Here is a 23,152-nt window from a genome sequence, read left to right on the forward strand (position 1 = left end):
AATCGGTTTAAAAATATTATTTATACTCATCACAATGTCCAAGCAATAAAACTAAACTTTAATAAGCAGTACTGTATGATATTAGAAAACCATTTCTTTGGGAGTCAGAAAGACTTGAGTTTGAATCTCTATTCTAACTATAATTTCCTAGGTCTAAGAAAATGTGATCAAATATTAGGTTAAGGGGACTATGCTAATATCCCCAAAGCTTAATTATAAATCTCTTAATTGACTGCTTTAAACAAAAAACAGGTAAAGCAAAATGCACTTGTTCTCCTATCACTGTTTACCATTTATTCAAATTATAACATACGAAAATAACTGTTAATCCCCCAAGAAGTCAGTTCATATAAATCATTTGAGAGACCATTAATTTTGCTTTCTTCCCATTTCAAATTCTCAAAAAAAGCTGCAATTAAGGTTAAGCACAGACAACACGTCCAACAGACATCTACCAAACACCACGCCAGCGCACTGGGACAGAGACAGTTCACAGCACCACTGTGTGAGAAGATCACGATCCAAGAAGGTGACGGACGATGACATCACTTTAAATAAAAGGTGGTATGGTTCATAATTTTTTAAATGTATAAGAATAAAGAAGTGGTAGATACTGAGAGACACTTCCAAAAACTGAATTCAACTAATTTAAGTGAAAGTCAAAAAGGAACCAATTAAAGACAAGGATTGTAATATATACTGTTTTGTAGCAGAAAGGAAAGATTATTAACCCATTCTTAACTTAAGGTAATTTGAAAAGTTGTATTACAACCCCATTCTCTCTTAGGTAAAAACTGGCCAATGAGTGTACAGCACTGCTGGGCATGGCGGCTCACCATGGTCTGTAATCCTAGCACTCAGGAGGCCGAAGCAGGAGGACTGCTGTGAGTTTGAGGCCAGTTTGGACTACACAGTGAGTTCAAGGCCAGCCTGAACTACATGGTGAGACCCTGTCCCAAAAAGTCCAAAAAACAAAAAAATAAAAAAAACAAAAAAATAAAAGAAGGAGTAAGTGGGGTATAGTTCAGCGGTAGAGCACTTGCCTACCATGCACAAGATCTTGAGTTTAATCCCTGGCAGTACAAGACAGAAAAGGCTGCTGTATTACATAGTATCATATATATAGATTAAGAAGTGTATTTATCTCCAATGGAAAATACATTTTTCACCTATTATGCCTATTATGCTTTTGACTGGCAGGTGTGGCACACAGTGGTATGATAAGAGAGTATTTCCAAGGCTCAGTGTAGACTCAGCAGGACTGTTACAAATGACCACAGTGTCTCCTATGAGCAAAAAAGTGGGAAAATGGATGCCTTAGTCTATTTTCTGTTGCTATAATGAAACATTTGAGACCAGGTAATTTATAAAGACTAGAAGTTTATTTAGTTCATGGTTCTGGAGTGTGAGCAGTATTATATGTAAAAATTATTTCATATTTGCATAGAACCCCCCCCCCAAAGTTGAATTTTACTAACTTAACACTGAAGTCAGTAAACAACCCATCCAATCCAGTAGTGGATAGGACTGTAATAAACACTGGGCAATCTGCTCATCAGCTATTCCTTCTTTTCTGAGAAGAGTTCCCTGATTTACAAGGCTTTGACTATGCTCCTGGTCGCCACTCAGATTCCCGAGCAGAACATAATCCTGCATGAAATAATGGCATTTCATTCTACTAGGTAAACTGGCAGCTCATTTTCTATATATGCGGACCTGCAGCATGCAAATTATAGTTGCCACATGCTATCATTCAGACAGAGAAGAAACTATGGAGTCTGCAGAGCGATAAATGAAGAAAGCCTACAGAGACAAAGATACCAGGAAAATGAGGTGAATACTTCCTAGATTCTTGATTACTGTTTTGCCTTTATATCCCTGAGATATATCTTTGTTGGCCTGGATCTGTAAGACTCTCTTGTTTGTTTGTTTTTGAGACAAGGGTCTCTATGTTGCCCAGGCTGGCTGAGAGTTTCTGAGCTCAAGCGATCCTCCTGCCTCAGCTTCCCAAATACTGGAAGCTACAAGTGCACACCACTCTGCCCAGCTAAGTTTCTCTTTTCTTTATTTAAGCTAGTTGGAATTGACTTATTTCATTTACAGCCCAACAATATTAACTAATAAAGAATAATGAGGCTATAAAAGGATAAAAGAAAAAAGTATTACAGAAGAAAGGAATAAAACATACAGGATACTAAAAAATAAAAAAGGACTTCTTACTATACTGTAAAATTACAGTAGAAATTATCTCTGCTGTCCTCTTCTGAAAGAGAATATGCAATCAAACAGTAAGGAATCCGACCTTTGTTTCCTCTGTCCTCACTGCATCCAACAGATAATGAAGCAGCTCCTGGCTGTCCTGTTGTTGGAAACCTTTAAATCGAGGTGCCCTATGGTTCAAAACAAACCAGGAAAGAAAGCAATAATCACTCCACAGGTCATCAACGATGTTATTCTTACCTAAAATCACTCTGAAATAACAGTCAGTGATTCAATTTACTACTTTTTCAACTAAGGAAAAGGACAAAATGTGGTTCTTGTTCCAATCAAGATGAGCACATAAATGCACACTGAGAACAAACGGCTATAATTTACTAAACAAATACTGTAAGTTGAGTCCAACACTAACAGGTTCACACATGTAACTCACCTGTCCCCACCTTATTTAGATGAAGGCTTCGAAGAAGCATTTAAACAATTTGTAAGATCATATAGCTAGAAAAAAAAGCTTTTAAACCCAAGCCACTGTTATTTATCTTTCTACATTAAAGAATAAACAGAACAGCAAGTATTTATATTAAAACCTGGGACTATAATTGATATCTCTGAGAATGTATTTTAAGATTTGATAATTAGTGTTCTTCTGTAATTAGTTAAGTACCTTATGGCGGTACATGACAAACTTACAATTATTTCATTATGATATATACATTAAAACATATCATTTGACATACACAACAATACTGTTAAAGATTTTATTATAGCTATGAACTGCATGTTACGCTGGAGAGAACTGCAGAACCAGCTAAGCGCTGCTGCCATCCACCAGGTCTTCTGCTTGAGTCCAGTACTTGAAGAACCTTCCTCACTGAGCACCCTCGTAACCTCTGCTATGAACCCCTGACTCCGACGTGAGCCCACAGAGCTAAGTGAACTGGGAGCGAATCTAGCTTGCCAGAGGAAACACCTTTCAGTTCTCTTTCGTCAAGTAGCAGTAAATAACACCACAATGTTGGGAATACTGTCGTTTACTTCCCTGGTGGACCCCCCTTTCTGCACATGGTAGAGAGCACTAAACTCCTAGATCAGAGACAAGGAAGGACAGAAACCAAGCTGGACACAAACTCCAACCCTACGTGGGCCACGGCAGCTAGCGTCATGAGAAGCAGAAACTACACAACACACTGGTGCTGCAGACACCAGGAAAGGTCAGGGAAGGGGAAGATGACTGGAAGGAGAAGTGGGAATTTTGCTGGGATCTGCACTAGCTAGGTGGCAAGGAGAACAAGGCAGTTTAAGCCTTTCAAACCAAAGACACAGAGCCCGGTGTGGTGGCACACGCCTGTAATCCCAGCACTTGAGAGGCTGACACAGGAGGATTGCATGAAGTTCTCGAGGCCAGCCTGGAATACACAGTGAATTCAAGGCCAGTCTGCACCTCATAGAGAGACCTTGTAAGACAAGAAAAAAAAAAAAAAAAAAAAAAGGAATGCAAGGATACAGGAGAGAGATTGCCCATGCACAAAGACAGAACAGCTTCTACGCCATCTCTTCCAGTTCCATCTCAGCCCGACATGAACTACTTACTGCCTTCTAAATGAGCCAGTGAAGAAAATGTAATAGAAAACTGCCTGAAAAAAATACCACACAATGACCTACAGACCTCTAATAGCGCTTATCTGAGCTACCAGTATCAAAAAAGCTTCCAATTTAAAGGCTATAAGGAAAGAAAATCAACCAAATTATGAAAACATTCAGCCTATTCAGAACAAAGGAAACACTAAACATTCCTAAGAACTGTAAATTAGTGAAAGCATTACTGTGAGAAAGAGGTTTAAAAACCTCAATATGGCTAGATGCTCCAGTGTATGCCTGTAATCGCGCTACTCGGGGAGGCTGATGCAGAAGGACCCCAAGTTCAGGGCAAGCCTGGGCAATTTAGGGAGACTGTCTCAAATTTAAAAATTGAAGCAACAGGGGCTGGGGATTTAGCTCAGTGGCACAGCGCCTGCCTGGCAAGTGCAAGGTCATGAGTTCGATTCTTGGTACAGGAAAAAAAACAAAAAAACTAAAAAGAATAAAAACCTAAGCAACAGAGATGTGGCTCAATGTCAGAGTGCTTGCCTAGCATGCGCGAGCCCCTGGGTTCAATCCCCAGTACCACAAAACAAAAACACAAACATAGCAACCTCAAGACATAACAGGAGAATGTACATATAAGTACAAAATGGGAGTCCATCAAAAAAGAGAAAAAATTTAAAGCAAGAATCCGTGATGTCTTCTGGGTAATGGTGAATCAGTCATAGTCCAAAAACGACTCTACTACACACACATATCCACAAAATAAAAGAAAAGCATAAATGGGATTCAGCAGAAAGTAAAAAAGGAACATAAATCTGTAATAGGCAAAGAAAAAAGAAATACACAAAACAAAACAATAGACTCATGGCCCCTGAAAGAGCTTAGCCCTGAAGGGTAGACAAAGTGCCATGACAGGCCAGGCAGCCTTCTCCACAGCCAGAAAGGAAGCCCTTAGGCAAGCACTGCCCGAAGCTGCAGAGAACACAGCCCCAGCCCCAGCCCCAGCCTGGCTGAGCCCGCCTTCCCGGATTCCCAGCACTCCCAGCTCAGCGTGGAACTGTGAACCAGGGACAGTGGACCTCCAGGCCCAGCCTCACAGCTGAAAACTGAAGCTTGCTGGGCAGAGAGATAATAACCAATTTGTGAATGATTTGTATATATATATATATATATATATATATATATATATATATATATATATGCCCATGCATGCAATTACTTTTGAAAAAATAAGAAACAGGTGATACAAGCTGAGCATCTCTAATGTGAAAATCCAAACTCCAAAACTTTTTGTGACACCACAGTAAAAAAATCCACACCTTACCGCATCTGATGGGTTGCAGTTAAGAGACGGAATGCACTTAAAAATTACTTTCAGACTTTCTTTACAAGGTATATATGAAACTTGGTGTAGACATTTATATGAAGCCATGTTTAAATTTGGATCTTCTCTCAAAGACATCTCAATGTATAACAAAATAGTTCCAAATCAGAAAAAATCCAAAATTGAAAATATTTCTTAACCTAGTGATTTCAGATAAGAGATACTCAAACTGTAGAGTTATGGCTAAGGAATAAGAATAGATAGAAATTTGAATTGTCATCTATAAGTACCCACTATTTTAGCAATTTCTGTTCCATTTTTATAAACCTTTATAATATCGGGAAAAAGAAGTCAGGTGTGGTGATACACCTGAGACCTAGCTATTTGGGAGAGTGAGGCAGGATGATCACAAGTTAAAAGCCAACCTGGGCAACTTAATGAGTCCTTATTTCAAGATTAAAAGGGCTGGGGATGTAGCTCAGTGGTAAAGCACTTGGCTAGCATGCATAGGACCCTAGGTTCAAGCCCTAGTGCTGTAAAAACAAACAACACCAGAAACATATGAGAGAACAATACAAAACTAAAGTTTTTTAGCAGAGACAAAAATAAATGTCTAACTAGCCATGATGGTGTGTACACTTGCAATCCCAGCTACTCAGGAGGCTGAGGCAGGAGGATTGCAAGCTCAAGGCCAGCCTGGATAACTCTGTGAGACCCTGTCTCTAAAATAAAAAGACTGGAGCTGTAGCTCAGTGGTAGAAGGCTTGCCTAGCATGAGGTCTTGGGTTCTACCCTTAGCACTGCTGAAACAAAACAAAACAAAAAGATTTCTGAAGTGTACAACGCTCTAACTCAATGAGGCATCCACATCTCTAAGTCTTTCTATGGTTTGTTGCTTTAATTGAACCCAGGGCCTTGAGTATAATTCCCAGCCCCATTTCTGAGTATTTAACAGACTTTTCAGTCTTCAGGCTTTGAAGAAACATTTACCAATCAAGTAAAATATACACAAACCTGCAATGTTTTGGAATACATTTAAGTTGAAATGAGATTTTAAAGTCTGTCAATATACAAAAATGCAAGTTCACCTTTAAAGAAATCTTTCTTCGTATTTCAGTAATTGGGGACTAAAGTAGCTTACACATTCTATGAGAACAAGGTCCATTTTTAGCACACTATACATGTGCACCCCTGGATTCCACCAAGTAAATTCTTGCCAGGCAGGGTGGAATACACCTGTAATCCCAGCACTGGAAGTCTGAGGCTGGAAGACTGCTGCAAGTTCCAGGCCTCCTGGGCTACAATAGTTAGTTCAAGGTTAGCCAGAATTACACAGTGAGACCCTGACTTAAAAAAAAAAAAAATTTCTCTCAAGTAAGAAAAAAATGAATATAGTAGTAAGTCAGGTCCTTTTTGGTATGTTTATTTCCAGATATATGGAGATTTTGTTTTTAAGCATACATTAATATGGTGAGAAAATCACTGAAACTCTATTTGCCTCAAAGCTCAGCTTTAAAAATAAGAAAGCTATGGGCTGGGGATGTTATTTTAGTGGCAAAGCACTTGACTACCATGCCAAGGCCTTGGGTTTGATCCCCACACCAAAAAAAAGAAGAAGGTGTGGGGTAAGGAAGCTAGAGTAGAGTACCTCTTCCAGTGCTTTCTAGATTTGACAGTTCTATGCTTTCCTTACTTTGCAGTATTGTATCACAGACTTGAGTCAAGACAGACTTCTAAGTGACTCTCAGCCTTGTCACTCTCACACTAGGCGGGCTACTTAATCTTTGGCAGTCTGCGTTCCCTCCTATAATGTGGGTCAATGATTTTTGGTACCGGGAATCAAACTCATGACCTTGTGCTTGCCAGGCAGGCACTGTGCAACGATCGCTCCTTTAAGGAATGAAGAGGCATAATTTGCAGAAGTATACTGTTCTTTCTCGCAGGAGTCTGGGCAGCAATGGCAGTAAGAGCATTACAGAGAAAGTGAGGTGACTCATGCTAAGTGAGGCATATGTTAGTATGTGGTTATTTATATGAAGAACAGGGATGCACTCACTTCTGACAAAGCTGGTTAAAAAGAACTTTAGGAGAAAGTGGTCCTCTTTCAGACTCCGCCATGCTGTGAAGAAACAGGAGCAAGGCTGAGGTCAGTGGTCCAGGGCTTGAAAGTTCTACCACTAATGGGTCCTGTAAAAACACGATCAACCAGTCAATCAATCAAATGATCGGCTATATGTCAGACTATATGTTTCAAAATAAAACATTATTTAAAAATTAACTGTTACGCTTTGTGTAAATGACAGTAAATTGATTGAAATTACTATGAAACATTATTCCTTTGTATTTAAAATGAACATATAAAATGAAAAACAGGATTAAATGCCTTGCTTTGAAAAACACAGGTATTTTTATACCCTCTGCCCTTTACTTCGTACAACTGTTACTTTGAATGAAACCACCAATCCTTAGTTGCTTGTAACTCTCATAATGCGCTCCTCTACAAGTAAAAGTACTAATCAACTTGATTTTTGCACATTTTCACAAATAATCCTGTCATATTTACTAGCAAAACTCCGTACCTTTCTTTGCCCCAAATATTTTACATAAGGAATGAGGAATTATGTAACAAAATCTCTCTCTTTTGAAGGAAGAAAAAAATGTTTCTAAAGTATGTTACCCCTTTATCTTTCAAAACTGGCTCCTGGTAAGAACACTTCAAGATTTCTACATTGTACTATTTGTGTGTGTGTGTGTGTGTGTGTGTGTGTGTGTGTGTGTGAAAGAGAAAGAGAGAGACACACACACACACACACACACACAGAGAGAGAGAGAGAGAGAGAGAGAGAGAGAGAGAGAGAGAGAGAGAGAGAGAGAGAGACAGGGCCTCACTATGTAGTCCAAGCTGGCCTTGAACTCACAGTGAACTTCCCGCCTCAGCCTTCCCAGTGCTGGGATTCCATGCAAACACTGCCATGCCCAGCTTGGGCTAAATATCTCTTAAACTCTTCATTTTCAATTGTTTTCAAACTATACACATACTCTTTCTTCCTCTAACACACACACACAAACACACAAACACACACACTCACACACACACACACCAATTTCTGTTCTTTTCTTTTTAGATGGCCTTTCTATGTTGCCCAGGCTGCTCTGAATTCCTGGGCTCAAGTGATTCTCTGACCTCAGCCTCCCAAGTACCTGAGACTATAGGCACAGGCTACTGTGCCAGCTCTCAATTCCTACTTCGGGGAAGGGGCTCATGAAGTTGCCCAAGCTGGCCTCAGATTTGTGATCCCCGTCTCAGCTTCCTGAGTAGGTGGGATTGCAGGCTTATACCATCACACCCAGCTTCCAGCTCTCAATTTCTACTTACAGTCCTATTTACTACAATCAATTCCTTACAGCCACAGCCTATCAGAACATACCTCTAGTTAACAAAGTGAGTGACTGCTGCAGTGAGGTGAACCAAACACCTTGAGACGCCATGGGGTTCTCAGTAAGAGGGTATTACAAGGAACCTACATAGGACTTGGGTAATTAGAAGGACATAAAGAAGTGGAGATTCACTCTAGACTAGATGCTGTCAGCAAACAGGAAATTCTATGAGGGTTCTTTCAATAAGATTTACTCATGGAAAATGAGAGGAGACAACAAGGATCAAATCTGTACCTAGAGAAGAAACAGTAATAATCTATTTCTCATTTTGGCTAAAAGACAATGTTTTTGTCTGTGTTTAAACAAATTATGAAGTGGCCATCCTTTGTCTCATTTTATCACTGTCTCAGAGAAACCTAGTCTTCAGTTGCTTTCCCGTGAGACTGACTAACAGCCTGACTCTGGGTGTTGGGTGAATTCTGGATGTCAGGGACTGCTCTTTTGTTTTAATTTGCTAGTTTGTTTCTCTTCTTTCCTCACTATCTTAAAAACCCATTATCAGACTAGTCTTCAAGAAGAAGTTCAGATTAAGTTCGGCTCCCCATTAAATCTACTTATAAAGAACAAAACGCTAAATTTAAACAAATGCCACTAATAACTATAAACCAGGAGTCCCAAAGCCAGGCGTGGTGGCGCACGCCTGTAATCCCAGCATTCAGAGGCAGAGGCAGGAGGATCATTGTGAGTTCGAGGCCAGCCTGGGCTACATAGTGAGCTCAAGGCCAGCCTGAACTGCATAGCGAGACCCTGTCTCAGAAAGACAAAAAAACAGGAGTCCCAGATATTTTGCTCAACAAGTTAAATCCCTTTTGTTTATGTTTGTTTAAAAGCTGTCTCAGAGTCTGTGGCATTTGATCCAAAATGTATTTAAATAATGTATCTTAAGTTTCTGATTTTAAAAACTTTAATTATTTTCACAAAATATTTTTGAATTTTTTTTGGTTTGTTTTTTTGAGATAGCCTGTAGTGCAGGCCAGCCTTGAACTATGTACCCCAGGCTGGCCTAGAACTCACAGGGATCCTCCTGCCTCAGCGTCCCAGGTGCTGGGATTATGGGCATGCACCTCCACGCGCGGCTGTGAATTATTTTTTTTAAATCCGTTGACTACCATTCCAACTGAGAGTTTTGAGAAATAGAAAAGATGTATTTTGGCAACATCAATGGCTCATATGAAAATAGCTATTATCAAATTTAAAAAAAAGAAAATAGCTATTATCTAGATAATTAGACTTCTTACCAGCTGAGAATCTGTGGAAGGAGAGATCTTTAACTTTGTACCATCTTCTTTTATTTCATTCATTAGTTCAATAAGAATATAAGTCTGTGCCAAGTTCTAAAAGAAAGTAAAAGTAAAGTCTTCTGATTCAGTTATATTATTCAGTTATATTAGATATAAAATCATATGAAATGAACACTCTCTCAAAATCTCAAATCTCATCAACCATAGCAAAACTGTCTAAATTTTCTAAATTTACTGCATATGACATTTAGTAAATGTCACTATTACCAATAAAATTATGGTAAAATACACAGAAAAGCTTTCAGAATCACTGTGTGAAAACAAGGTGAGTGCATGTATATGATAATATGCAGATAGCCTAAACGAAAGAAATAAAACAGAAATTTCTAGAAAATTGAGCAGTTACTTAACAGTCTACAGATGTGCCAATGTACATATAAATTAAGGGTTTACATTTTACAAATATTTCTGTTAATTCTTACCTGAATGACTGCATTAAAGAAGCAAGTATTTCCTAAATTTGTAATTCCTTTTACAGATGACACATTGCTACTTTTTCTTCCTTTCTTTATTTCACTTGTTTCACGTTTTTCTTCACAAAGTTTTATGATTCTAGAAAAGGTACCTACAAGTCAGAGAAAACATAACTGACATGAGATATAAAATTAAACATTTTACATTTGTCATTTGGCAGTTTCAATATATTATTTAAAATTAAGATTGTCTCTCTGAATCAACATTCCTGAAGGATAAGAACACGAACACAAATGTCTCTGGTTTACATTGCACTGCTACTGCAGTTAATTTAAATTTGTTTAAAATACAGATTTGTACCTCACATCACAGTACAGAAAAAAATTCTATTTGTTTGTTTGTTTTGTTTTGTTTTGTTTTCTTCTGGTACCAGGAATCAAACTCACGACTTTGCGCTTGCGAGGCAGGTGCTTTTGCCACTGAGCTAAATCCCCAGCCCTGAAAAATTCTAGATGAATTAAAAAATTAAATATTCTGAAACACCATCAAGAAACAAGTACAGCAGGTTTTGGAGGCATATACCTGTAATCCTACTACTTGGGAAGCTGATGCAGGAGGATCACAAGATCTGGACTACATAGTGAGACCCTGATTCAAAATTAGTAAATGAGAAAAAAATAAAAGAAAAGTGATTCAGAAAAGATCTAGCTTCTAAATACTACTCCCCACTTAAAACGAATGAGGGTTCCTGGAAGAAAAGGCTGATTTTAAGCCTTGGGGCAGTAAAGATGCAAAACCAGTAGGAGTAAGGCAAAACACACAGGCCCAAACCAGGCATAGTGGCACATGTCTATAATCCCAGTACTTAGGAGGCTGAGACAGGAGGACTGCCTCGGTTCAAGGCTTGCCTGAAATACATAGCAAGACCCTGTCCCAATGCCTACCCTCTACCACCAAAAAATAACCTCAGGCCCATACTGAACAGGCTCCCACTGTCCAATTCACAAACTGACCATCAATGTAAGTAAGGGTAGGCAGTATAACAGATCATCACTCGTAGAGTAATGGATTAGTTAATAACGGATATTAAATGAGGAAAAAAGGGGAAGAGGAATTCCAAGGCCAAATAATAAACAAGAAATGACAGAATTGGGAAAATCACCATCTTAGTAGCGGGTACAGTAGGTTTTTTTTTTAATTATGATTCTTACAACTTTCCTTTTAGTTTGAAACTGTCAAAACTAAAAGCCTGAAAAACTGGGCTGAGGATATAGCTGAGTGGCAGAGCACTTACCCACCATGCACAAGGCCCTGGTTCACACCCTAGTAACCTCCTACACACACACACACACACACACACACACACACACACACATGAAGAGGTTTAAGGAAATTAATACAGCCATAGTATAATACAAAAAGTAGTAAGAATCTGATACATAAAAGTATGTTTGGGGCTAATCCATTTGTATAATTAATATACATGTGAAAATTACATTGCTGGTTCATGTTTAACAAGAATATAAAAATAAAGAACAATATCTACCATTTATGAATGACCTGGTTGATCATATTGACTTGACAGAAAATTGCCCTCTGAATCCCTAGGGGATGTGAGATACAGCTATCCCTCAGTACCCTCGGGGACTGGATTCAGGACCCCCAAATCTGTGGACACTCAAGTCTCATATGAAACAGTGTATCTGCACATAACCTTCATATATCCTCCTCCTATAAATTTAAATCATCTCTAGGTTACTTTTAGTAGCTAATACGATGTACATACGTACATAACGGTTAAACTGTACTACCTAGGGAGTAACAAAAAAAGTCTGTACATGTGTGGTGCAAGTGTAATTCTCTCACAAATATTTTGATTTGCTGTTGGTTAATCTATGGATACTAAACCCACGAACATGGAGGACTGACTGTAACTTGCAGTTTGACAGGAAATTCCCAAGTTCTCAAATGTTTTGGTTTTAACTGGTTATTGTTTTAAATGCCTTTCAACCCTCAGAATTTATAGTTCTTTACATGTGTAACCTTTCTAACACTAACGCGCTACCTCATGTCACTAACGTTTTTCAATGTTGGCTGATTGACAGAGATCAGGGAATGCCTCTTAGCCCTGCTCTGTGTCTCAGAACATACATTAAAAATCAACATAAATAAGTATCTACAAGATTAAAGTACAGATCCAGCAGAAATTTAGCACTCCTATATCTATGACTGAGTTCTAACCAGGAAATAAATGAAGATACCTCCCCTCAGTTTTGCAGGAGCTTTAAAAGAGATGAACTAGGACAAAGGTGACCTTGTTCTCAGGGACAGGAACAGAAAGCAAACATCACAAAGAGAAGTCTTAGCCTCAGGTAGAGGCAGGTTGATGTCGTACCTGTGACTCTTGCCAAAGAAAAAGCACAGAGATATGGGGCTTCACTTAGCAATGAAGCAGAGCTAACACATTTTCTCATACATTTTTTCCATGAAGATCAATTGAAGTAATAATACAAAGTTCCAGGAACAGTAAGCACTATGCAAGTATTTAAAATTAAGCAATCGTGAGAGCCTCTCAAAAAAGTTGTATGTGCCAAAGCCTGAATCATCATGAGCTCCTTCATTTCATTTCTATCCCTTGTGTGCCTTCATATTTTTTCTTCTCTTCGTTAATTTCCTATATATTGTGGGTATTCTCTGATTTCTTTCACGCATGCGTGTGTGGTACTGAGAACTGAACCCAGGGCCTCACACATGCTAGGCAAGCAGTCTACCCCTGAGCTACACCCTTGTTTGACTTTTCTTTTCAAAATGTAGAAATAGCTCACTAAGAAAAATGGACAGGTTTCTAAGATGTTTCTTTCATTAAGCAAGTCTGTTTCACAGAAAAGGTTTTTCTTCAAGTTCTAACAACCTTTTTCCTATCCTATACTGCATTTTTTTCATAAACCCTGTTTTCTCCCCTATATCCTTGTTTTTTAAAAAATATTATTGGTTGCTGTTGGATATTGTTTTTCAGATATTAAGGAGTTGTTTCAGATACTAAGGAGTTGTTTTTAGCTCTTAACCCCATGATCTTGAGTTAATGCACAAAGGATAGGTCTCTTCTCCTCCCCGCCAGATATTAAACTAAGTGGTGAGAAATTAATCTTGCACTAATGACAAGTGTGCAGCACAGCCCAGAGCAATCAATGGAGTGGGTCACTGAGGATCGGAGGCCAGGCACAGAGAAAAGGAAAAGGAGGCCGAGGGCAACAGTATTTTGAGCCTGGAAGTGACCACAAAATCAAGCAGAAAAAGTTGCCGGTATTGAAGAAACACTACACAGAGGGAGCTGGATATGGAACCTGGCTTGGTTTGCAGACAGCGCGGTCTGTCCCATGAGTGTCTGGGATACCAAGTGGGACCCACAGCAGGCAGCTGCAGATTCTCACTGCATCCACTGCCAACCATTTCTAATAACTGAAGATGAAAGAGTTAACTACTCGAAGCACTATCTTTTAGGGCAAGGCAGTAAACTTCAATTTTACCTTTATAAAATTCAGTCTCAGATGAGTGATCTGCTCAGAATCATAGTAATAATCTTCCAATTTTAAGTCCATGTCATTTTACTACCTCAGTTTTCATCCATGATTTACATACAAGAAAAGTAATTATTTTTTTAAATGGGGAAAGATGCTTACAGCTTTGAGTAAATGCAACCCTGAACGAATATGATCCTCAAAAGTATTTTCCTTACTTAACATTCCTAATAAATTTTGCCTTTATATTATTTCACTTTTTAACATGAAAACAGAATGCTGGGAGAAATAATCTACAGAATATAACCATATGTTAAAAATATATATATATATACATATTATTAACTTGGAAAAATACCCCCCAATCATATTTAATCCTACAAAAACACACAGTATTTTAAAAAGTGCAATAAGCAAGTAATTTACCTATCTGTGCACCACATTTACCCCTCAGTTTTCAAAACATCTGGGATGGCATCCCAAAGTAAACAATGTTCATAAGACCATCTGGACAAAACTGCAGGCAAAAAAAAAGCACAAACATATGGAAAAACAGATTTTCCCCTTCCCTTCAGCAGCGAGGGATGACAAATGTCAAACCTAGACACATCCACGCTTCACTGTGCGATGCTTTTCAGCACCACCTGGCTCTCCATGCACAGCCACCAAATATGGACATCACTGCCAGAAAGAGCATAGCCACAGGGCAGTGGCAATAAACACAGTTTATTTCATGGTTAAATAGCCACTTCACACAAGTGGCAAGAGTCTGTCTGCTGACTTTTACATGTGAGTCAGTGAGAATGAATTCCAAACCAACAGTGTCCTAAGACTGGAATATTAACCAGATTAGGTAATTCAACTACAAAATAGAGTAACAGTCTAAGACCTAAATAGCGATGTATTTAAAGTAAAAGTGCAAGTGTTTTTAGTAAGTAGTTTATAATATGTAATAATTTAAATTCATTTGTCAAATGTCCACTGTATGCCAGGTGCTTTATGAACCACTAAATATAACTGCTTATACTTGTTTATGATTTATGACCAAAATATAAGGAATTGATACATAATAAACAGCACAGAGATGGTAAGCTTTAGATTTATAAATTTATGACAACATATCAATAAATATGTGTATATTTGCTCACTAAGAAATGGCTAAGAGTTAAGATCCTAATTTAAAAGGGGGTGTCTGAGTCAGTCTTTCAATTATGACATAGATGCAAGTATGTGTGTCTTAATAAGCAAGTTATAATTTCTAAGAAAAGTAATATTCATCATTTTGTTTACAGACACAATAAAGCTTTGTCTGGAAGTACAAATATTTTAGGTCATTGTCACTTTAAAAACTCTCTTCTTCTGTAGAGGGCATGGTGGTGCACAACTGTAATCCCAGCACACGAAAGGCTGAGGCAAGACTGCCTCAAGTTTGAGGCAAGCCTGGGATACACATTGAGCAGTAAAGGGGAGGGAGCTGGGGAAAAAGAATCAAGACATGTCATTTACAGGTACAAATTCCCTAGGATGAATGCGATCATCATGCGTATCTAAAATATACCAATAAAGTTAATTTAAAAAAAATAAATAAAACTGATCCTTCCTCAAAAATAAAAAACTTTAACCTACAAAACAAAAGAGCAAGTACACAAAGATGCAGCTTTGTTTGTCACAGAAGAAAATTAAATAACCAACGGTGGGTTTGTTCCCAAGTAATATTGTATTTGTGTCTCTCTTTTCTCAATATTAAAGAGACAATGCTTCTTTTTCTCATATAGGCAAGGAAAAATTAAACTATTTTTCAGTTTACTTATTTAAAGCAAAAGCTTGAGGCCATTACCACCTCTGATAATTGTCCTCACTTTAGAGACCACAACCAAACGAAAGCGTACTGCTGGTTACTGTTAGATATAAAACTCACACCCACACAGTCTAACTTCAGAATACACACACAAACAACATTATGATCCCATTCATTCTAATAAATGATGGGTAAGGGTTAGAAATGTGGTAGCAACTTGGGACACCAATGAAAACTGAGTGGTGATATGATAGGAAAGGCTATTACTCTGGCTATCAAAAAATTCAGCCCTAATGCCCAAGGCACTCACTGTATGCAATTAACTTCCCTCTTCACACCTGAAAGGGTAGCATTATGAGCCATCTTTGGGAGAAATAAGAAAACAGTCATTGAAATAATTCTTTTGTGTTATGTAGTTCAGAGGAGGAACTCTGGATTTACTATCTTTTTGTCCCAACCCCTTGTATACATGAAAGTAGTTATTTTTAAAATTCATTAAATCTTTACTTTTATTAGTACATGTTTGCAGTATACAGTGATTACATTCATCATGGACAGCTCGTATATGTACGTAACACATTTAATTTGGGTGCTCATTTCTGAAAATGCCAATTTTTTAGGAGTACCACCATTGCTTTATAGCAGAACAAGCTATATTACCTAGTTTTGGGGCTGGGGATTTAGCTCAGTGGCAAAAGCGCCTGCCTGGCAAGCGCAAGGTCGTGAGTTCGGTTCCCGGTACCGGAGAAAAAACCAAAAAAATATATATATATATATATTACCTAGTTTTTTACGTATTAAACCACATTCAAATTGTTACTACAGGGTGTCGGGGATATAGCTCAGTGGCACAAGCGCCTGCCTGGCAAGCATAAGGTCCTGAGTTCTCTTGGTACCAAAAAACAAAAAACAAAAAAACCCGAACTGTTACTATAAAAGGTCATAATGTCAGTTATCCTCAAGAGTTTTAGATTCCAAACACACCACTATCTTTTTTTAAAAATTGATACAAAAAGTTATACTTTATAAAACCAAAAGAACATGGTAACTCAGTTTTTGTATACCAAAAGTATTAGATTAATGAACTTAACAGAATACATACTTTACTCTCTAATTTTGTCAAAAATGGTATTGCACCAGTATTAACATTATGAATGAGATGTATTCGTTTGTCAAAGAATGTGGGATTGTCAGTCACCTGTCTACTTCACAAAAAGCAAACCAGCCGGGGATATAGCTCAGCAGCACAAGCGCCTACCTGGCAAGCGCAAGGTCCTGAGTTTGATTCCCGGTACAAAAAAAAGCAAACCAACACTTAAATGATATTTTATATTGTATCATTAGAAATTCCTACATTTTATAAATATTTGTAGAATAGTTTGGTGACATGTACAAGACTACTGAAACAGTATATTTCTTTAGCCTTTCAAAGAACATGGCTCACTTTTTCAAAAGTGTATCTTTTAAAGCAGCTTTAGCTGGCCATGGTGGCACATGCCTCTGATCTGAGCACGAGGCTAAGGCAGGAGGAGCAATGTGAGTTCAAGGCCAGCCTAGGCTACATAGTGAGTTCAGAGCCAGTCCGAACTGCACAGTAAGACCCTATCTCAAAAAAAAAAGCACCTTATAGGTTCACAGCAAAATTGAGCCATACACCCCCTACCTTCACACATGTATAACCTCCTCCACCAAAATGGTTCATTTATTACACATGATGAACATACACTGACGATCAGTACCACCCTGTGGATCCGGACAAATGCATAATGACATATATCAGTGCTTACAGTATCACACAAAGTAGTTCCACTGCCCTACAAATGGGCAGTGCTATGTCTATTCATTTCTCCTGCTGGCAGCCACTTATCTTTTTACTCTCTCCAGCCTTGTGGTCTGCTTTTAAATAATACACATTTCTGGTTGGATCTCACAACAATGTATGTTTGCCCCTATTGTAGTATATATGACCTTTTCGTTATGTGTATGCGGTGTGAGAGTGGAGGGAGTTTGTTTTTTTAAGGCAAATTCTAACATCAGATGTGAAATCTACACAGCTGTAAGCATTCTTCTGGGAACCTGCACTGGGCTTCATCTTCACTGCTTAATGCAATTACCTAAGCCAGCCATGTAGCATTAATGTAATTTGCTCATTTCTCCAGCAGAAAAGAACTTCCTTCTTTATTTTATTTCATTTTTGTTTTTTTGAGATAGGGTCTCACTATATTAGTTCAGCCTGGCCTTGAACTCACTACAGAGCCCAGGCTGGCCTTATCCCCCTCCCCAGGCGTGCACCACCACGCCCAGTTTAAGAAGTTTCATATTTAAAAGGAAAAACCTGCTTTCCCATAATTCTTCTACCTTGAAACCACTTAATAATGAAGTTCACCTATTTATTCTCAAAATCTAACGTACAACTAAGCATTAGCCCTAGATATACTTATTTAATTACATCAGAAATTTATACTGGCCTAATAAATAGGCAGGAGGGAGGGAGTAAGGGGGGAGGGAGAAAGACACTGATTCTTATCTGTCTTCTACTACGAGTCAGTATCTAAAATACACATCTGACCATCCACTAACCTGCTTAACACCTAACTGTGCTTCTTCAGTGCCTTAAGGACGAATTTAACTTACAAGGCCTGTAAACATCCCTTCCTGCTTATCTTCTCAGTCTCACCTCTCACCATCCCTCGGTGTCACAAAACCCAACCCTCCTGCTTTATATAGAATTCCCTAAACTTACTAGACTTTTTTGTCAGCCAGCTACTCTCTCCGTCTGAAACATGTATTTTTTTTCCTAGTGCCTGGTAATTTCTCCATAGCCTTCAGTTCTTGTCTTCTTAAAATTTTCTAAATATGTTTTCCTGGCTCTTGGAGTCTAGGTTAGACACAATTCCAAGGTGCTCTCCTTCATCCCCTGTGCTTGCTCATCACGGCACTTCTGAGAGAACACCTAAGTATGACCTGTCTATAGCCCCCGAGAAACCACAAGACAGATCTCTGACAACTATCTAGTACAGCACTAGCATAAGGTGGAAATGCAAATACATTAAAAAACTGAATGAATAAATAAAATTTTGGATATTTATATTCAGGGGCTTGGGAGTAAAAGTAAAAGCTATTTACTCCTTTAGTAAAAACTGTTCACATTCCAATTAAGTATAATTCAGCAAGTATTTATTGATTAGCCACAAGAGAAAGAAAAAAGAAAGGCGGCCAAAAGCTAATCTTCAAAAATAACACACAGTTTTAAGAAAGAAAATAAGAGCTGGATGTTGTCATGCACACCTGTAATCCCAGCACTCTAGGAGGCTGAGGCAGGGGAATCACAAAATCTCTTCCAGACTGGGTAACTTAGCAAGACCCTGTCACAAAATAAGAATAATAATAAAAGGGCTAGGGATGTAATTCAGTGTGAAGGAGATGGGTTCAATCCCTAGTACTGTAAGAAAAAGAAAAGAAAAATACGGTATTTGTGCCATGGGATTATTATTTTTTAGTGAACAAATATTTAAAATTTTTAGTTTTAATTTCTAACATGGTAAGTATTGATAGAGATAACCTATATAACTAAAGCTCTTTGAATGCTCAGTAATTTTTTTAAGAGTCTAAAAGGGGTACTAAGACCAAAAATTTACAATGCAATGAGCTATTTGTTTTTTGAGGTGGATGGGACATTAGCCGAAGTGCCCTATGTAAATAAGCTTGTCACACGTATTAGAAACAAAATTAGGGCAGGCACTGCATAATTTAAAAATGTTTTTAATTCCTGGTACCGGAGAAAAACCAAAAAAAAAAAAAAATAATAAAAATAAAAAAATAAAAATGTTTTTAAGCTGCAGGTACAGCTTTCTTCTCAGTACTTAGTACAAAAATGCAAAAAAACTGAAAATCATTCTTATCCTCCCACCCCATACAATATATAATTTCATACTCCTCTTGAATTATACAGGCATTTTTACATGTTTAGAGTCTTCACAATTCTCATTTAAAATAACTGCAAAATTATATTCAGTGTTTTCACAAACCTCAATATTTGATTTTCATATTTGCTTTTCAAGTATTTTATAAAAATATGTTGATGCTTCATACCAAGGTACAGCAGATTATTAATCTAAACTCCCAAGGGAAATTACTTTAAATCAAACTTCCCTGGGGGATTCTGTAGCTCGGTCCACAAAGGTGAGGCCATTTTGCCATCTGGAAACATGAGTTCAGAACTACATGTCACTCTAACTCTGGAGACTCGAACGACCTCAAGAGCGCACTTCCCACCATCCCGGGAGCTACTCACAGTTCCACAAACACAATTAGAGAATTAGTTCCTGTTAATGCTTCCTATTACCAGAAGATATTTCTTATTCTGCCTGTTTCCCTTTAAGGTCAGCTTCAAAGCCAGCTCACTCACGGTTCCTTTCCTTCTCAAGTGGACAGACAAGCCTCTCGGGACACCTGAAGGGCTTGGAACATCAATTAAAATAGATACTGAAATTTTTGTAAATAAATAAAAAAGAGAAACCTTATTCTACTTGTATTCCAATTACATCTTACAACTTCTTTCAGATTTTAGGACTACTAAGGGGAGGAACCTACCAACCTCTACTACTACAGCATCACAGGAAGAACAAGAAAGTGCCGAGTTAAAAATCAGGCTCCCATAACTGTGATCTGCCCAAGGTCAAATAGCAAATGACTGAATGTTAAATTTGGTAAATTAGATTTTTGTTTGTTTGGGCTTTGGTTGTTTGGAGACAGGGTCTTACTATGTAGTTCAGGCTGGCCTTGAACTCACCACGTAGCCCAGACTGGCTGAGAACTCACAGTGATCCTCCTGCCTCAGCCTTCTGAGTGCTAAGATTAGAGGTGTGCATCACCACACCCAGCTCTGAGTGTTAAATCTGAATGCCAGATCCTTTATCTTTTTTAACACTCAATTCCAAACCCTCCACCCACCCCACACTCCCCCCCACGCTCCCCCCCCATCCTTCCTGTAAAACTGAGGGGAAATCAGACTGGCTTTGTTCTTAGTCTCAGAAACTCTCTAAAGTACCAAACTCAAAATAAATTCTACAATTCTATTTTCATCACCCTTGGCATCATAGTATATGCTTGGGTATCTTCTTTTCATGCACCCCCCACCCCCGCCGCAAAAAAAGAAAGCATTATCAGGAGACAGCTTTAAGGCTTACTTACCTCAGTTTCTGAAGTATCAAAAGTCTTTCCACAGACATAAAAGGTGCAGACATAATAAAGAACCAATACTTACCTGGCTCTTTATTAGAGAAATGGAGCTATGACTGGCATGCCCAAAACAGTTCAATATTGTATAAGTACACGAATGAGTGATAAAATTAATCATCTCTCTTGCTGTCCAGGAACCTGGGTTTACCTCCTCTAGCTCTTCCAATTTCTGTGCTATTATCTCATTAGAGAGACAGCTAACAAGGACAACTATATACTGATCTATAGGAAATACAACTGGCAACTATGTCTGTTTGGGGGGTTTTTTGGCCAACTATATTTTCACACGACTTTTCAGTTTCTGATGCCACCACCTAAGAAGCTCAATTCTGCCTCAAACTTAACAGAGCCATTCACTCCCACTCACCTAGTTGCTCAGTCAAACTCCTGAGGATTATACTTAACTCCACCTACTCTGCCTCACTCACTGTACAAATCCACCCACTCTCCACCAGAGCTCCTGCTAGTCACTCCCCTGCCCTGCCATAACCTCCTGTAATCTTTCTAGAGATCCCCCCAGTTGCACCTCCATTCTTAACCCCTACAGTCTGCTCTCCATAGAGTAACCAGTTATACTTATTTTTTAAACACACACTGAAATGACTATCATATCCCCCGCTTAAAACACTTTAATACCTTCCAATACACTTTATAACTGAATTTTTTTTAACCATGTAATTCCCTACAGAATCCTTCATGATTTGCACACCCAGCTTGTAACTTCATCTCATTCTATTCTCCCCCAAAAAGCTACACTTCAGTCATACTGGCTTCTCTCAACCACTGTGACCAACAGCATATTATTACCTATCACCGCAATCTTCCCACTGTAGCACTTACCAGAATTTATATATTTGCTTACTTTTTGTCTCCTTCACTATACTCTAAACCCCAAGACAGCCAGATAATTTTTTTTCACTACTCAAGACTGAACAACTACAGTATCTGGCATGTGGGAGGCATTTATTTTTGGATGAAGGAACTGGTTCCCTCAACGCTCTTACTGTCTATCAACACATTACCTAGCAGTATATATTAAAAAACTATGCAATATATAATACATTACTGTCATATAATAAAGGATTTGGCTGACCTACGTTCCAGCTTCCTGGCAGGGACTCTCTAAATTCTTGCACTTTCCAGAGTGACAAGAATATTGAATTCCTACCATTTTGTCTAGTGTAACTCTGTATTGACTCTAACATTTTATTTAATAATTATTTTTTTATTCTCTTTATGGTTTGAACAATCTTGCATTCTTACATCTGGTAATCTGAGCAACGTTGAAGACAACAGTATCATTTTGTTTTGAAACTGTATCATTTTTAATGTTCTTGCTGTTTTATGTCTGTGATGTTGGTATTTTGCTATTTTTTTTTTGTTTTTACTACTCTCTTTAAAATAAAAATTTTTTTAAAAAATATCTGTTATTCATGGTCAGCCCTTTGATCCACAGCAGACACTTCATGTAGACAAAGTGACTCATCAAGGTCTCCTAGACAGTTTACGCGAAAGACAAACCATGTGATTAGAGCTGGGATACAGAGACTGAATTGAAGTAGCCCGTGATACAAGCACTCCTGCTTACACAGCGAGAACCCAGTTAGAATTCTCAGTACCTGAGCTTCCCTGGTTAAGGGGACTTCCTTCTGTTGGAGCCGTGTGTGTGTTGGGGGTGGGATGTTATCTCCTCACTGCCTGGGGAGTGGACACAGAAGCTTTGTATTTGCGAGCCTCTCAGGCCTTTCCATATGTGCCTCTTCTTTAGGCTGGGCCTGATTTGTATTGCTTTTTGCTATAACAAAACATAATTCTAAGTACAGCACTTTCTTGAGTTTTCCAAATTATTTTGGTGAATTATCAAATCTGAAGAAGTCATAGGGACTCCCATATTTGTAGCTGGTTTAGTCAGAAATACGGTGGCCTGGAAATCTGAGATGATGGCTGATGTCTGCAGTGAGAGCAGTCTTGTGCACAAGCTGAGTCTTTAATCATGAGGTCTGGCCTAATCCCAGGTAGTCGGTATCAGAACTGCACTGCAGTTATGTAGTAAATAATAACAGAGACCATTCCATAAATAGGTGTCAGGCATCATGCATGTGTCTTTACACACATTCTTTCTTTTTTTTTTTTTTTTTTTTTTTTTTTTTTTTTTTGGTTTTTCTCCGGTACCGGGAACCGAACTCACGACCTTGCACTTGCCAGGCAGGCGCTTTGCCGCTGAGCTAAATCCCCAGCCCCACACACATTCTTTCTACGTTTACAAAATATCATCACTAAGCCTCACAAGATAGAGTTCTCACAGCCAATAAGAGGA

The 23,152-nt window shown here is 38.4% G+C and overlaps 1 protein-coding gene and 1 long non-coding RNA gene across 2 annotated transcripts in view; one reads left to right on the forward strand and one right to left on the reverse strand.

Moving 5' to 3' along the window:
* Usp45 (ubiquitin specific peptidase 45) overlaps positions 1–23,152 on the reverse strand; it is a gene marked incomplete in the record, with an annotated part of 59,748 nt that overhangs the window by 27,003 nt on the left and 9,593 nt on the right. The window contains 4 exon segments of the mRNA XM_013510783.1: positions 2,303–2,390; positions 7,182–7,312; positions 9,802–9,897; positions 10,287–10,429. Of these exon segments, the coding sequence (XP_013366237.1) occupies positions 2,303–2,390; positions 7,182–7,312; positions 9,802–9,897; positions 10,287–10,429 (458 nt within the window).
* Positions 905–20,035, forward strand: LOC106147833. The gene is made up of 3 exons (XR_001232821.1): positions 905–942; positions 1,683–1,833; positions 19,977–20,035. It is a non-coding gene; the product is annotated as an uncharacterized LOC106147833 (long non-coding RNA).

Source organism: Chinchilla lanigera, unplaced genomic scaffold (genome assembly GCF_000276665.1).
Source record: "Chinchilla lanigera isolate Chin_1 unplaced genomic scaffold, ChiLan1.0 scaffold00010, whole genome shotgun sequence".
Taxonomy (NCBI): Eukaryota; Metazoa; Chordata; class Mammalia; order Rodentia; family Chinchillidae; genus Chinchilla; species Chinchilla lanigera.